At 72.9% G+C, this 15003-nt stretch overlaps 1 protein-coding gene across 1 annotated transcript; it reads right to left on the reverse strand.

The window, feature by feature from the left end:
- Window positions 1-887: 887 nt before the first annotated feature.
- THRA (thyroid hormone receptor alpha) lies at window positions 888-8394 on the reverse strand. The gene is made up of 8 exons (XM_075774847.1): window positions 8159-8394; window positions 6718-6779; window positions 5402-5502; window positions 5158-5305; window positions 4723-4928; window positions 4161-4307; window positions 3811-4069; window positions 888-3012 (listed from the first exon to the last, which is right to left on the reverse strand). The coding sequence occupies exons 1-8, from the start codon at window positions 8209-8211 to the stop codon at window positions 2762-2764; spliced, it is 1227 nt and encodes a 408-aa protein (XP_075630962.1). The 5' UTR covers window positions 8212-8394; the 3' UTR covers window positions 888-2761.
- Between the last annotated feature and the right edge of the window lie 6609 nt (window positions 8395-15003).

Raw genomic sequence — 15003 nt, forward strand, 5'->3', positions numbered from 1 at the left:
CGGCACCATGCATAGTAGGGGGACCCCGGGCCGGGCCGTGCCGAGCCATGCCGGGGCGTGCTGGGCCGTGCCGGCTGGGCTCGACGCGGCCCCGAGCAGGGGCAGCTCCGGGAGCCATGAGGTATGTGCTTGGGGGGGACGGGGGACGCGGGGACGGGGGACACGGGGACGGGGATGGCCCAGGGGAGGCAGCGGGGGGAGGGAGGGGGGGGCACCGGTCCTGCCCCCCTGGGCGAAGCCGGGGCCGACGCTGGACGTGCGATGGCGACGCGAGACGGAGACGAGAGGGAGCGGCCCGGGGGGCGCGGGGGGTGGGGGGGGGAGTGCGAGGGCGTGCTGGCCAGCGGGGCGGGGGTCGGGCTGCACCCCCCCAGGACGAGCCGCCCCAGGGCACCGTGCTACCGCCCTGGGCGGGGGGGGGGGGTCCCCACACCCGACTGCGGGCGGGGGGGGTCACGTTTGCTGCTTAAGACACGTCCCGCGACAGCTCTGCCCTGCCGCGCGGGCGGGCAGCGAGCGTGGGCAGCGTGCAGGCAGCGCGCAGACAGCGCACGGCATCACATGGACTGCGCACCAGAACACACGGGCGTCGTGTGGCCATCGCGTGGCCACGGCACCGGCATCGCACCAGCATGCACGGCCACCGCAACGACGCGGCTCGGCCGCTGCACCGGCATTACACGGCACAGCGCGGCCATCACACCGGCACCGCTCCAGCACGCGCAGCCGTTGCACCGGCATCGCACGGCAGTGCCGTTGCTCTGGCGTCGCGCGGCACGGGCATTGCCCGGGTGCCGTGCCGTGGGGGCCGCGGCCCCTGCCCGCGCCCGAAGGCACGTGTTAAGGCCGGCGCTGGACAGCAGGCACGGAGCAGGGCTGCCGGGAGGAGGGGGGGGGTGCGTTGTGAATCCCCCAACCCTGCACCCCCCCCCAGCACGGGCGTTAGTGTTTCCTATTGCACAACCCGCAGCCAGTGCCGGTGCAGCCGTGCCTGGTGGGGGCCACGCCGGGACCCCCCTGCCCCGTGCCGGGCACCCGGGGTGAGAGTTTAAGACGTTTTGCACCAAGTGCAAAGCTGGCCCTGCTGCGAGGGGCCAAGGGCACCGCGACATCCCCCCCCGCCCCCCGCGAGGGCACCCATGGGTGCCACGGCCCTGCCATGCCATGGCCCCACTGCACCCCCCGACCCAGCTGCAGGGGGTCCGGCAGGGCCCCCAGACACGACCCCGGGGTGGTGGTGGTGGGGAAACCGGGGTGTGGTGGGGAGCCCGGCCCGGCCCCCTGTGCCCGGGGTGGGGGGGGTAAGTGTCTCGTGTTGGGATTTCTGCTTTTAAACGACCCGTAAAAAGATTTTTTTTTTTTAATTACAAAAATTATATATTTTATATATATTTATATATATATATATATTAGCTTAGGTGGGCCCCGGCAGGCTGCCTGCCTCGCCGGCCGCCCCCCGGCCCGCGCCCCCCCTCGGCCTCCGCCTGAGGTAAGAAAAAATTCACAAACCTAAATTGGGGGGGGGGGGGAAAAGGTGATAAAACCATTCCCGGGTGCCCCTGCCACAGCCCTGCCCCCCGCCGAGCCAGGACCCCCGGCCCCCCTTCCCCCCCCCCCCCCCCCCGGGCCCCCTGCCAGCCCCCGCCGCAGCCCGGCCCCCCCCCAGAGCACGGGGGGGGGGTGGTTGGGGGGGGGGTGCAGCCCCCCGAAGTGCTGCTGCTGGGGGGCTGGGGCAGTAGTGCAGTGGGGGCCGTGCGGGGTCCCGGGGCGGGGGGGGGGGCACTCACTGCCCCCCCACCCCCACCCCCCCGCTGGCACCTCCGGGGCCATTGCAACTTCTGACGGACACAACAAATAAACCCACGAGGATTGGGGGGGGGGGGGGACACACCAACAAAAAAAGGACAACAGAAAAGGTGGGGGTATGGGGGGGCAGCCGCAGCAGGTCCCCAGGGCCCCCCCCCCCTCGGCGTCCTGCAGCGCCCACCGTCCGCGGCGCTTGGCACAAAATTGTCTCCTCTCAGCCCAAAAAAAGACAGAGAAAACCAAAGCCCCAAATCTGGCCCCAAATTTTTGGGGAGGGGTGTGCTGGGGAAGGGGGGGGGGGGCCACCCCAGCCGGGGCAGACCCAGAGGCCAGCGGGCTGAGGGCGGGGGGGGGGGTCCACCAGCCCTGCACCCCCATGGGCTGGGGTCCCCCTCGCCGCTGCTGTGCCCCCCTGTGTGCCCCCCGTCCTGCTATGGGGGGGGGGTCCTGGCCCCCCCCCCCCCGGCCCCCGCGCCGCTGCCCGGCCAAAAGTGCATGTGGCCGCGGCCCCCCCGGCCGGGGCAGCCTCTCCCTGTGCAGCCCAGAGCCCCCTCCTCTCCTCTGCTCTTCCTCCTCCTCCTCCTCCTCCTCCTCCTCTCTCCTTCCAAAGTGCAGTTAGTTTAATATTTTAGCCTCTCAGGGAGGGAAATAAATGCTTAAAAAATAATAATCTAAGAAGAGAAGGACAATAAAGGAAACGCTCGACCGTCGGGGCCCTTCCCTGTGCAAACAAACAAAATTCGTCAAGTCCTGGGGCGCGGGGGGGCGTCGGGGAGGGGGGGCAGCCGCGGGGGGCACAGCCGGACCCCCACCCTGGGCGCAGCATCCCCCCGCCCTCACCCCTGGGTGGGGGGGATGTGCAGGGATAAGAAAAATTTGGGGGGGGTTGGAGGGAGGGGGAGGGGGGGCAGAGCGGGGCGGGGGTGGGGGGGGCCATGAGGAGGGGGTGGCAGCCCTACACCTCCTGGTCCTCGAAGACCTCGAGGAAGAGGGGGGGGAAGAGCTCGGTGGGACACTCCACCTTCATGTGCAGGAAGCGGCTGGCGTGGCAGGCGCCGATCATCCGCAGATCCGTCACCTTCATCAGCAGCTTGGGCCAGAAGTGGGGAATGTTGTGTTTGCGGTAGTTGATGTAGTGCTCGAAGGCCAGCAGGTACGTCTCCTGGCACTTCTCGATCTTCTCCACGCAGATCAGCCCCGTCCGGTCTGCGGGCACAGGGAATCGGGCATCCGAGGAGTGTGGGGGGGGGCGGTTCGTCCTCCCGAAAGGCTGCGTGCCACAGATCCCCCCCCCCTCAACCCGGGTGTTGGGGTCCCTGCCCTGTGGAGCCCCTTCAGCCCAGCACGGCTCCCCAGGACAGGGAGGTGCTCGTCCCGTGCACCCCGTGTTCCTGGGCACTGGGGATTGGGGTGCCCACCCCTTGCACCCCTTCAGCCCGCCACGGCTCCCCAGGACAGGGAGGTGCTCGTCCCGTGCACCCCGTGTTCCTGGGCACTGGGGATTAGGGTGCCCACCCCTTGCACCCCTTCAGCCTGGCACGGCTCTCTGGGGCACTTGGAATTAGGGTGCTCACCCCCCATTCTCCCAGCACAGCCTGGCACAGCTCCCCAGGGGCATTCGGGTGCCCACCCCATGCCCCCCCCCAGCTCCCCAGGGGCATTCAGGTGCCCACCCCGGGAGCTCCCAGCCATGCCCACCTCCGAGGGCTCGCAGCACCAGGGTGCCCAACCCCGTGCACCCCGTGGCACTGGGGTGGTGCCCACCTCATATCCCCCAAAGCCAGTGGGGCACAGTTTCCGCAGGGTGCCCACCTCAAGCACCCCCACAATGTTGGGGGCTCAGGGCATCAGGGTGCCCACCCAACACACCCCCAAGATGCTGGGGGCTCTGGCATTGGGGTGCCCACGCCATGCGCCCTTATGGCTCCCCAGGCACCAGGCACTGGGGTGCCCACCCCATTCCCCCCCCCCGGCAGCCCTGGGGGCGGATGCCGTTGCCGCTACCTGAGGACATGAGCAGCACGGCCTGGAGCAGGGCCACCTCGGTGTCGTCCAGGTTGAAGGCAGAGAGGGACTTGCCCAGGTCGAAGATGGCGTCGGAGACGACGCCGAGGCCGCCGTTCTTGAGCTGCTCCCGCTTGACGGCCATCTCCCCGCTGAGCGTCAGCGTCTCGCTCTCGGGGTCGTAGCGCACGGCCGCCCGCAGCGACATGATCTCCATGCAGCAGCCCTTCAGCAGGATGATCTGGTCTTCGCAAGGCAGCTGGTGGGGGGAGACGACGTCAGCGGGGGGGGGACACGACACACTGCTGTGGCCGCAGCCCCCGCCGCCCACCCCCCGGACCCCCCCTTACCTCCGAAAACATGGGCAGTTTTTTGGCAAAGTCGACCACGCGGGTGATGGCCGGGGTGATGATTTTTGTAAACTCGCTGAATGCCTCCAGGTCAACTTTGTCCCCATCGGGCATGGAGGCCATGGGCGACTGGCCGATGTCCTCGGGCTGCGGGGACGGACGGCAGGGTTGGGGGGTGCGGTGTGAATGTGTGTGGTGCCCCCCCCCCGCTCCCAGGGACCCTCATCATGGTGGGGGAAACCGAGGCAGGGCTTGGAGCGGGGCAGCAGCCAGGAGAGGGAGCTGTGTGCCAGCGCTGCCATGGGGCCAGGGACGGGGCCACCCCGCAGGGCACAGCTGTCCCCTTCGGTCACCGCTCACCCCTTAACCCTTCCGGGGGTGACAGGCTCAAGGACACCGGGTGACGTCCCAAACCCCCCGCTCCAACCGCCCAGCTGGTGCAGGAGCACCATGAGTACTGCCTGCCACGCATGCACCGAGTGTGCGGGTGCTCAGCCGGCGCCAGCCAGGGCAGGGGTCCGGAGGCGGGGGTGATGGGCTCCCCCCCGCCCCGTGCCCTCACCAGGAATTTCCGCTTCTGCTTCCAGTGGCTGCCCTGGGCGTTAGTGCTGCGGTGGGCTTCCGTCACCACGTGGATCAGCTCCCACTCCTCCGCGCTGGGGTTGGGGCGATGCTGCAGCGACTTGATCATTTCCTCCTTCCGCCGCCGCTCCCGGTTCTCCTCGATCAGCTTCCGCTTCGCTACCCGCTTCGAGTCGTCCAGCACCACTGCCGGGAGCCCCCCCCCAACCCCATCAGCTGGCACCTCCCCGACCCCCCTGCCGCGCCAGACATCCCAACCCACGGCTCCAGCACGGCGTTCCACACCCGACACCCCAACCTGCTCCTGCGGCTGCACCGGGCACCCCGACCCACCCCATGGCACCGCCAGCCGTTCCGGGACCCCAACCCGCCCCCACGGCAGGAGCGGGCGTTCCCCCGCGCCGCCCGCACTCACGGTCCATGGCCATGCCCACGGAGATGCACTTCTTGAAGCGGCAGAGCTGGCACTGGTTGCGGGTGATCTTGTCGATGACACAGCAGCCATCGTACTTGCAGGAGTAGGTGGGGTGCAGGTTCTTCTGGATGGTCCGACGGAAAAAGCCCTGGGGACAGCGGGGGGGGTGGGGGGGGTGGGATGACGCGGCGAGCCCCGGTGAGCCCCCCCCTGCCCGCACCCTGCCCGCACCCTGCCCTCTCACCTTGCAGCCCTCGCAGGTGATGCAGCGGTAGTGGTAGCCGGTGGCTTTGTCCCCGCACACCACGCACTGTTCATCTTTGTCCAGGTAACTAGGGATGTACCCTGCGGGGCGCCACGCGTCAGGGACCCCCCCCCCCCCCCGGCACGCTCCGCCGATGCCACCGCGCCTCCTCCCGTCCCGTGCCTCGGTTTCCCCCTGCGGCAGCAGCTGCCCCCAGCCCCACCGCTGCCCCCCGCCCCACTGCGGGCAGCCCCGGCACGGGAAGGGTTAAAGGCTGGGGGAGCTGCCCGAGCCCCCCCGCAGCAATAAAGCTTCCATTATCCAGCTCCCCAGCCGGCTGCGGGGGGGTGTCCCCGGCGTCCCCCCCAAGCACACAATGGCCCACTGTCCCCGCTATTGTCCGGGGTCCCCCAGCCTGGCAGCCTGGGGACCAGCCCCCCGAGCCCCCCCATCACCGGCCTCACAAGGAAACTGAGGCACGGAGCACCCATGATGCATGGGGGGGGTGGGGGGGTTGATGGTCCCCAGCACCCCGGGATCCCCGCACCCCCCCGGGACGGGGCGAACCCAGGCGTGGGGGGGTCTGGGAGCCCACCCTGGTGCCCTGTGGGTGCCGGATGTGGGGGGGCCCCGGGTCCTCCCCCCGTCCCCGAGAGCAGGGAGGGGTACAGGGGTTGGGCTGGGAGCCGGATGCCCGGGTCCCTCCACCGGCCCCTCCCGCCAGCAGGATCCCGCCGGCGCCGGCCGCTCCCCGCTGGGGAATGGGGCTGGGCTTGGGGGGCAGCGCCCGGCCGGGCCCCCCTTATCTCCCACCCCAGGGTGCTGCCGGCCCCGATAGCGCCGGCCCGGACCGACCCACGGCCACGGGGCGTGGAGGGGGACGAGCACCCCACGGGGATGTGGGGTTCCGGGGACACTGCGGGACTCAACAGGGATGTGGGGTGCTGGAGAGTGGGGTGTCCAGGGGACCCCGGGGTGCCCGGCAGGGATGTGGGGTGCCCGTGGGATGCAGGCAGGACGCGCGGCGCCTGCAGAACCTGGTGAGAACGTGAGGTGTCCGGCAGAAACATGGGGTGCCCTGGGGACCCCGGGGTGCCCAGCAGGGGTGCGGGATCCCCAGCAGACCCCGGGTCACCCACCAGGGACATGGGGTGCCCGCGGGACCCCGGGGTGCCCGGCAGGGACGCGGGATGCCCGTGGGATGCAGGCAGGACACGCGGTGCCTGCGGGACCCGGTGAGACTGTGGGGTGCCCAGGGGACCCCAGGGTGCCCAGCAGGGACATGGGGTGCCCAGGGGACCCCGGGGTGCCCGTACCTGACATGCTGCTCTTCACCAAACATTGGCTGCTCTTTCTTTTGCGTTTGCCATCCAGCCACCTGCGGGAGGGGGCCAGGCTGGGACGGTGCCCCACGGCCCCCCACGGCCCCCCACGGCCCAGCACCCCCCCCCGCCCCCCCGTGCACCCTCCCCACCCGCAGCTGGGACGTGGGCACCCCTCACCCGGGGTGGGGGACTGAGCAGGGGCGATGCCACACGTGGGGTCTGGCCCCCCTGGGGTGCCAGGGCGTGGACCCATGGGTGCAGGGTGAGGTGGGGACCCTGGGGACCCCCGACCCGGCATCGCTGGGGGGGAGCGGGGGGGGTGGGGGGGGGCTGAGCTGGGGCTGGGGGGGGGGAAGGGGGGGAGAGGAGTGGGGGGAGGGGGGGAGGGGAGGGGAAGGGGGAGGGGAAGGGGAGGGGGAGGGGAGGGGGAGGGGAAGGGAAAGGGTGGCGGGTGGGGGAGGAGAAGGGAAGGGGTGGGGGAGGGGCAGGGAAGGGCTGGGGGAGGGGAGGGTGGGGGAGGGGCTCATTTACAGTCAAAGACAAAATGTCCTTTTGGCTCAGCGGGGAAGTGACATCAGAGGGGCTCAGCCAATGGCTGGCGGCGGGGGTCCGCGCCTCGCCCGCACGGCACCAGCCCATTGGCGGAGGCGCCTGGCACGGCTGGGGCGGGGGGGGCCCGACGCCACGGGGATGGGCACCTGCGGCTGGGGGGGGGTCCCGGGCTCCAGCCCAAGGTGACCCCAGGCCTGGCTCCCCCGGGGCACGTGAGCGCGGGCGGCCCTCCCGAAATAGCCCCGGGACAGGGTGGCCCGAGGGGCCCCGGCCGGGGGGGGGGGGGGGGGGGGGGCACTGGGAGAGGCCCCCGCGGGGGCACGGGCACGAGTGGGGGACACACGGGCATGGGGACGCATCGGGCACGGACGTGTACAGCACCACGCTGGGATGCCCGGGGACACACGGGGCACGGGGACACACGGGGCACGGGGACACACAGGGACACATGGGGACACATGGGGCACAGGGATGCACTAGGCACGGGGACACACGGGGCACGGGGACACACGGGGACACATGGGGCACAGGGATGCACTAGGCACAGGGACACACGGGGCACGGGGATGCACGGGGCCACACAGGGACACACGGGGCATGGGGACACACTAGGCATTAGGATGCACAGGGCACGGGGACACACAGGGATACACGGGGCACGGGGACACACTAGGCACGGGGACACACGGGGCACGGGGACACACTAGGCATTACAATGCACAGGGCACGGGGACACACAGGGCACGGCCACCACGGCCACGCAGGGATGTGCAGGGACACGCAGGGCACTAGTGCGCACAGGGCACGGGGACGCACGGTGACACGGGGGCAGAAGGGGCTGCAGCGGCAGTGCCAGCGTGCGCACAGGGCGGGGGCTCACCGGGTGTCCTCTGGCTCCGACAGCGGGTCCAGGGTGCTGGGCTTCTGTTCCATTCACCGCAATTCCATCAAGGAGCGCTCAGCACCGACCGAGTGGGCTCCGCCACCGGTGCCACGCGCGGGGGGGCCACGGCGGGGGGCTACGACGCGCGCCCCATGGCGCCCACCTCAGTGCTCAGCTCCACGCAGCATCCCGGGCCGGACCCTGCCGAGACAAACTGCATCTGAGCCCGGACCCCCCCCCCCGGGTGAAGGGGGGGTGAGGGCTTCAGCCGTGGGCGGCCCCCCCGGGAGCTCATGCCACGGTGCCGGGCTGGGCGAGAGCGAGCGGGGCGTGCAAGAACGCGTGGAGCGTGCAAGAGCGTGCAAGAGCGTGCAGGAATGAGCGGGGCTGGGTGAAAGCGCGCAGGGTGTGCTAGGCTGTATGGAGCGTGCAACGGCGCGCAGAGCGCGTAGGGCTGGGCAAGAGCACGAGGGACGTGCAAGAACACGTGGAGCGAGCGAGGGCCTGCAGGGTGCGTGCAACAGCACGCGGGGCTGGGTGAGAGCGTGCGGGGGGGGGGGGAGAGCGTGCAAAGATGCGCGAGAGCGTGCACGGGTGTGCAAGGCTGTGTGAGAGTGCGTGGGACGTGCGAGAGCGTGCAGAGGTGTGCGAGGCTGCGTGAGAACACATGGAGCGTGCGAGAGCACGCAGGTGTGCAGGCTGTGCGAGAGCATGCACGGGGCGTGCAAGGCTGTGCGAGAGCAAGCGGGGACGCACAAGCACACGCAGGGGTGGCAGCGGGTGCTGCACCCAGCCATGGGGTGGGGCAGGGCTGGGGAGCCCCCCACAGCCCCCCAAAGTGGTGGGGGGAGCCCGAGTGGGTGGGGGGGGGTCCAGGGGAGCCCCCATGGACACCACACCCGGGGGGGCAGGGCCAAGCCCCGATGCATTTGCCCCACGCACGCCCCCCCCCCACGTACCGGGGGGCAGGGGGAGACTTACGGGGTGGGGGGGTGCCGGGGGTGCCGGGGCGATCCCTCCTCTGCGAGCTCTCCTGCAGCAAAGACATGGCGCAGTGGGGCCGGGGCAGCACCGGGGGGCCCCCACCGCCCCCCCCCCCTCGCTGCAAACCCCCGTGATGGGGAAACCGAGGCACGACCCTGGCGGACACCCCCGCACACACCCCCACACACACACCTCCGGGCTCCACATCCCAACGGGTGCCCAGCACCCACCCTGCCCGCCTGCAGCATCCCACCGGGACGGGGGGGGGGGGTGACGGGGTGGGGTGGGGGGAAGGCTGCTTACAACCGCCCCCCATGAACCCCTGGCGACCCGTCCCGGCACGGGGGTGCGTGGGGGGTGCGTGGGGCCCCCAGCCTGTGCCGGGCGCCGTGCCCGGCCCTCGGGCTCCTCCGCTCCGTGCGGGGACAGGCAGAAAGTAGGTCACGTTTGTCTTGGCCGCGGCAGAAATTCCTCCGGCGGATTTAAAACGCAGCGGCCGGGGCTCGGCTGCGCCCGGTCCCGTCCTGTCCGTCCGTCCGTCGTCCCCCCCCCCGCTCCCGGCACCCCCACGCCGTGGGGCTCCCCGGCCCGGCCCCCTGGCCCCCCTCCAGCTGGGGATGCCCGGGCAGCGCTGGGGTGGGGGCGAGGGATGCTGCACCCAGGGGTGCATGGCGGCACCCCACGCGGGGTGAGCGCACACGTGCGACACACGGGGGGGGGGAGTTTCGCACGAGGGGTCCCCGCCACCCCCAGGCATGTGCCCCGTTTGGGGGGTGTGTGTGTGTGTGGAATCGCCTGACTCGGCCTCTGCAGGGAAACCAAGGCACCGCAGGACACCCCAACACCCCCGGACCCCCTCCCCACCTCGGGGGGCCGGGGGGTGAGGGTGGGGGGTGGCAAGGCCCCCTCACCGCAGCTCCAGGCCGGGCTTTGGTGCCGGCCGCCAGCGGTACCTATAGAGCTGGGGCGGCGTGGCCGGGGGCTGCAGCAAATGTTTGTTCCATATGGGAACGGCGTGCGGAGACTTCCAAGTATAGGCACTGGCAGCGCGCCAGGGCTGCACGGCCCCGCCGGGCACCGGCCCCCCCCGCCGCCCCCCACCCCCCTTCCCCCGGGACCCCATGCGCCAGCAGAGCCCCAACCCCGCTCGGTGCACGCGTGGTGCTGGGGTGCATCACCGCTGCGGCGAAACTGGCACAGGCCGGAGTACCGGGCGCTCCGAAACCCAGCGCGGGGTGGGCTCAGCCGCCGCTGCCTCAGTTTCCCCACCGGGGCGGCTCAGCCGGCGAGCAGTGTCGAATTAGAGGGGCTTAGGGCTAAAGCCGGGGCTCAGCGCCGCTACGTCGGGGCTCACCCGCGTCAGCGAGTGTCCCCGTCAGCCCCCGCTGACACCCCCGGGATCGCCGGCACCCAGCACCCGGCCAAGCCCCCGGTGCCACTCCAGGAACTGTCGCTCGAGGAATCCCAGCCGTGCTGGGGCGGCCCAGACAGACAGACAGACAGACACGGGAGGCGGCTCTCTTCCTCCTCCTCCTCCTCCTCCTCCTGCGGGACACATGCAATGAGTGCAGTTGGGTCTCAGCTGCCCGTGCTGCTTCCAGTGCCGGGTTAGTACCCCAAACCGTGCGTCCCCACCCTGCGGGACCAGGTGTGGGGCTGGGTGGGAACGAGGTGGCAGCCGGTGGGGGCTCCCACCCAGCACCCCCCCCAGCCCAGACCCACGCCCAGGGGAGCGTTTCTGCTGAGTCGGGTGGTTGCAAGCGACGGAAAACAACCTGGGGGCAAAGTCCAGGGCTGGGCCGGTGGCGGGAGCCACGTCGCCCCATGGGGGGCACCCAGCACCCCGCTCCCCAGGGACGCAACCTGCGGGGTCCCCCTGGGATGGGGACCACAGCCCGAGGGACACCCCTCCACGAAGGCACCAGCCGCCTCGGTACAGCCAGATGCTGGCGCCAGGTACCACGGACGCCCCATGAGGACGCCCCGTTGGTGTCCCTGCCCCCCCCAGGACAGATGGGCTCCGGGGGTCCTGGGCACCCCCTCCCCCCGCCCAGCTGCCATCTGGGTCAGGGAGGTGAGGGCCTAAGCGCTTTAGCCAGGGTGCCAATTAGCATGATTAGCACGGGCTGGGGGCAGGGCGCCGTGGGCAGACCCGCCAGCCCCACGCCCGCCAGACACCGGCACGCGATGCCCGGTTGTGCAGGCGGCTGCAGGCAGCGGCGCGGCAGCACCAGGGCAGCGCTGCTCTGCCCCCAGCCAGAGAAACCCTGGCCGTGCCGGCTGGCAGGACCGTGCCGTGGGAGCGCAGCCAGGCCCGGGGGCACCTGCCGTGGCACGGCTGGCAGCACCCGGCACATGCCGGTGCCCACATGTGCAGCTGTGCCCGGTGCCACATGCCTGTCCTTGCCCGGTGCCGTGTGCTCACCCCACAACTCTGCCAGCCCATGGCATCCCACGGCCAGTGCCACGCGGTGCCCGGTGCCACGGGGTGCCCGGTGCCGTGGGGCACGCATGGCAGCGCGCAGCGGGGCCAGCGTGCCGGGAGCCTGCAGGAATCCCAGGCATGTGCAGCAGCTGGGCAGCCCGAGCACAGGGGATGCCATGGGCCTGACATCAGGGCAGCCCACCCCGTGCCACGGGGGACCCTCATGGTGCCCCCCTCCCCGCGCACGCAGGGTCCAGGCCGTGCCCCGTCCACCTCATGGCTGAGCGGCTCAGGGAAGCCACCGCCCGAGGGAGGGTGGGTGGCCGCAGGGACGGTGACCTGGCCTGGTGCTGACCGGGCACCCCCGCCTGCCGCGGCCTCGCGCCTCCAAAGAGTCCCGAACTGCCGCGATGGGGACCTGCGCCACGACACCGACCCCCTCCTGGCGCCGCAACCACCACGAACCCCAAGGACTCCTGGTGCCATTACGTCCAACCGAAGCTGTGACGACCGCTCCTTCCCGCAGCGCCCGAGCGTGTGGCCAGCACGAGGCGGCAGCCCCGGCTCTGCTCCCTCTGCCCTGCTCGGCGGCTTTTGGCCGTACCTCGGTTTCCCCATCCCACCGGGGCCACCGGTGGGGACCTGCTCGGCAGAGGAAGAGCCACGGTGCCACCTCCCCGAGCACCACATGCCCCCCCCCCGTGCCAGCGCGGCAGGACGTGGCCGGCCCCCTGTGCACCCTCTTCCTCTGGCCACGAAGGACGCCCAAAGGAGACCCTTGGGTGCCCGGCATGTGCCAAGCGCCCACGGTCTCAGCTTGCCGGGGCAGCTGCGGGTCCCCAGCCCCGTGGGGTGCCCCCGTCCCCGAGGAGGCTGTGCCGGGACGCCGGGGAGCTATTCTCAGCACTTGGAGCTTGGCACGGGGATGGGGACGTTTCTAAATCGGGGGCTCCGGTTCACGTGCACCCGGGTGGGGGTGGTTCCTGGGTTCCCTCCCTGGGGGGCCCCCACTCGCAGGGGGGACGGAGCCACCACCTCGTCATGAGGCTCCCGGGGTCGGCACCGCCGGTGGGGTGCAGGAACCAGCACCGAGCCCATCCGGGGGTGCTCACCCCACCCGGGAAGGGGACACGGGGAACGGTCCCCACAGCGTCCCCGTGGCCACGCGACCCCTGCCCGATCGGGCCAGGTCGAGGATCCGCAGTACCGGGGCCACCTCCGTGCGACACCGCCCCGGGGGGGGGGGGGTCCCGGCCCCGCCGCGCCCCCCCCGGCCGCATCCAGCCTGCGCGGGGCCCCGGGCGTCCTGCCCGCGCCCGCCTTCGCCTTCACCGCATCCCCCCTCCTCCTCCTCCTCCTCCTCCTCCTCCTCCTGCTCCCCCCCCCCCCGCCTGGAAGGGGACCCAGGCGTCCGGCCCCGCCCCCGCGCTCCACCGCGCACCGGCGGCTGCGCGGGGTCCGGCGGGGCCGGGGGGCGGGGGGGGGCCCGCGGGCTGAGACCCCCGGAACGGCCCGGCCCGGCCCGGCGGCTGCTCCAGGCTTTGCCGCGCTCGCTGCCCCGGGAAAGAGCGCGGCGGGGCGGGGAGCGGGGGAGGGGGGGGGGGGGGCCGCTTCCTGGAGCAGCCGCCCCCCGGGAGAGGATGGGGGGTGCGGGCGGAGCCCCCCCCCCCCACCCCCCAGCGCCCGCCGGGGTGCGGGGCCCCGGGGGTACACGGCCCTTAGCGCCCGGACCGCCGCCCGTGGGGCTGCCACGCCGCGGCCCCGCGAAGGTCACGGCCGCGGCGGGGCGGGGGGTGTCAGGCGGAGACCCCCGCCCGGGGACACCCCCCCCCCCCCCCGCTGCCGGTCCGGGGGGTGCGGGGCTGCACCGACGTGTGCGAACAGTTGCGGGGGGGGGGGGGGCACACGCAGCCGCACGGCAGCGCCGGGGGAACGGGGGGGGGGGGGAGGTAAGCGCCGCGCCCCCACCCTGCGCCAAGACCCCCGGGCGGGGGAGCCCCCCCAAACCGGTTCCACCGGGGCCTGCCCGCACCCCACGGTGGCCCCGGCCCCTCCCGCCCCGTCAGAGCCCCGGGGGTCACCAGCGCCGGCGGGGGTCAGGCGGGGTGAGGCGCAGCCCGGGCCCCCCCCGTGGCCGGTGCCCGGCGGTGTCAGCCCCGCGGCGCGGGGGTCACGGCGGCCGCCGCGGCTGAAGGTCGACGCGGGGCCGCCGGCTCTGCCGGGCCGGCGGGGAGGTCGAGCCGGAGGCCCGGGCAAGGCCGGCCGGTCCCGGGGTGACCTTGGCCGCGGCGCCCGGCTGCCCTGCCTCAGTTTCCCCGGTTCGCACGGGGAGACGCACCGGAGCCCGGACGGGACCCCAGCCTGCGCCCCGCCGGTGGCATCGGGACTGCCGCACCCCGGGCAGGATCTGGCCCCGCTGGGGTTGGGGTGGGGGGACGCGACGCTCAGCGGGGCCCCCCCCCACCTTCCCCCCGCGGGACCGCGGGGCAGCGTGGGGAGGAAAGCCCTCGCCACGCCCCGCGCCCCGCTCGGCAGGGGCAGCCGGCGGGTGCGGAGCCGGAGCCCCCCCCCCCCTCCCGCCGGGGACGCCCCCCGCTGCCCCCGCCCCAGCCGGGAGCGGCCGAACCGCCCCCCCCCCCCCCCCCCCCCCCGCCCCGCGCTCTGCTCCCGGCGCAGAAAAAAATAATAAAAAAAAAATTAAAAAAAAAAATCGCAGGCATTCCTGCCGCCGCTGCCAGGAGCGGGAGCGGGCGGGGACGGCCACGGGGCACTGCCACGGCCCCCCCCACGGCCCGGCCACGGCCTCCCTGCGGCGCCGTCACGGCCCGGCCGGGCCACGGCCACCCCCCCCTCCGCGACACGGTCACGGCCTGCCCACGGCACGGCCCGCGACCTGCCCACGGCACGGCCCCGCCGCGGCTCGGCCCCGCACCCGTCACCGCAGAGCCACGCCGTCGCCACGGCCCGGGCCCACGGGCCCCCGCCACGCCACGCCACGGCCACGCAGCCGACGCGGGGCCGGGGGGGGGCCACGGCCCTGCAGGCGGGCGGGGGAGCTGCTCGCCGTGCACGACCCCCCCCCCCCCCCCACCGCGGCCTCCCCCCCCCCCCCCGGCCGTGGCGTGGCGTGGCGGGCGGTGGGCAGCGGCCGTGCCCCGCGGGCAGCCCCGCGCCGCAGCAGCGGCGTGGGGCGCGCCCCCACCCCCCCCCCCGGCCCCACGGGGGAACGTGTCCCCCCCTCCCCCGAGCCCCCCCCCCGCCCCACGCCAAACGCTCGGATTTTTTCAAGAAAAATATTTACCCGTGTTTTTCCTCCCGGTGCGCGCTCGGGCCGGGCCCCCCCCCCCTCTCCCCGCTGCTCCCCGCGGCTCCGGGTCCCCCCCCGCCCCGATACCCGCCACCCCCCCGCCATTGCACGCACCGAACTGCGCCC

The sequence above is a fragment of the Balearica regulorum genome, chromosome 24, assembly GCF_011004875.1.
Source record: "Balearica regulorum gibbericeps isolate bBalReg1 chromosome 24, bBalReg1.pri, whole genome shotgun sequence".
NCBI classification, from domain to species: domain Eukaryota; kingdom Metazoa; phylum Chordata; class Aves; order Gruiformes; family Gruidae; genus Balearica; species Balearica regulorum.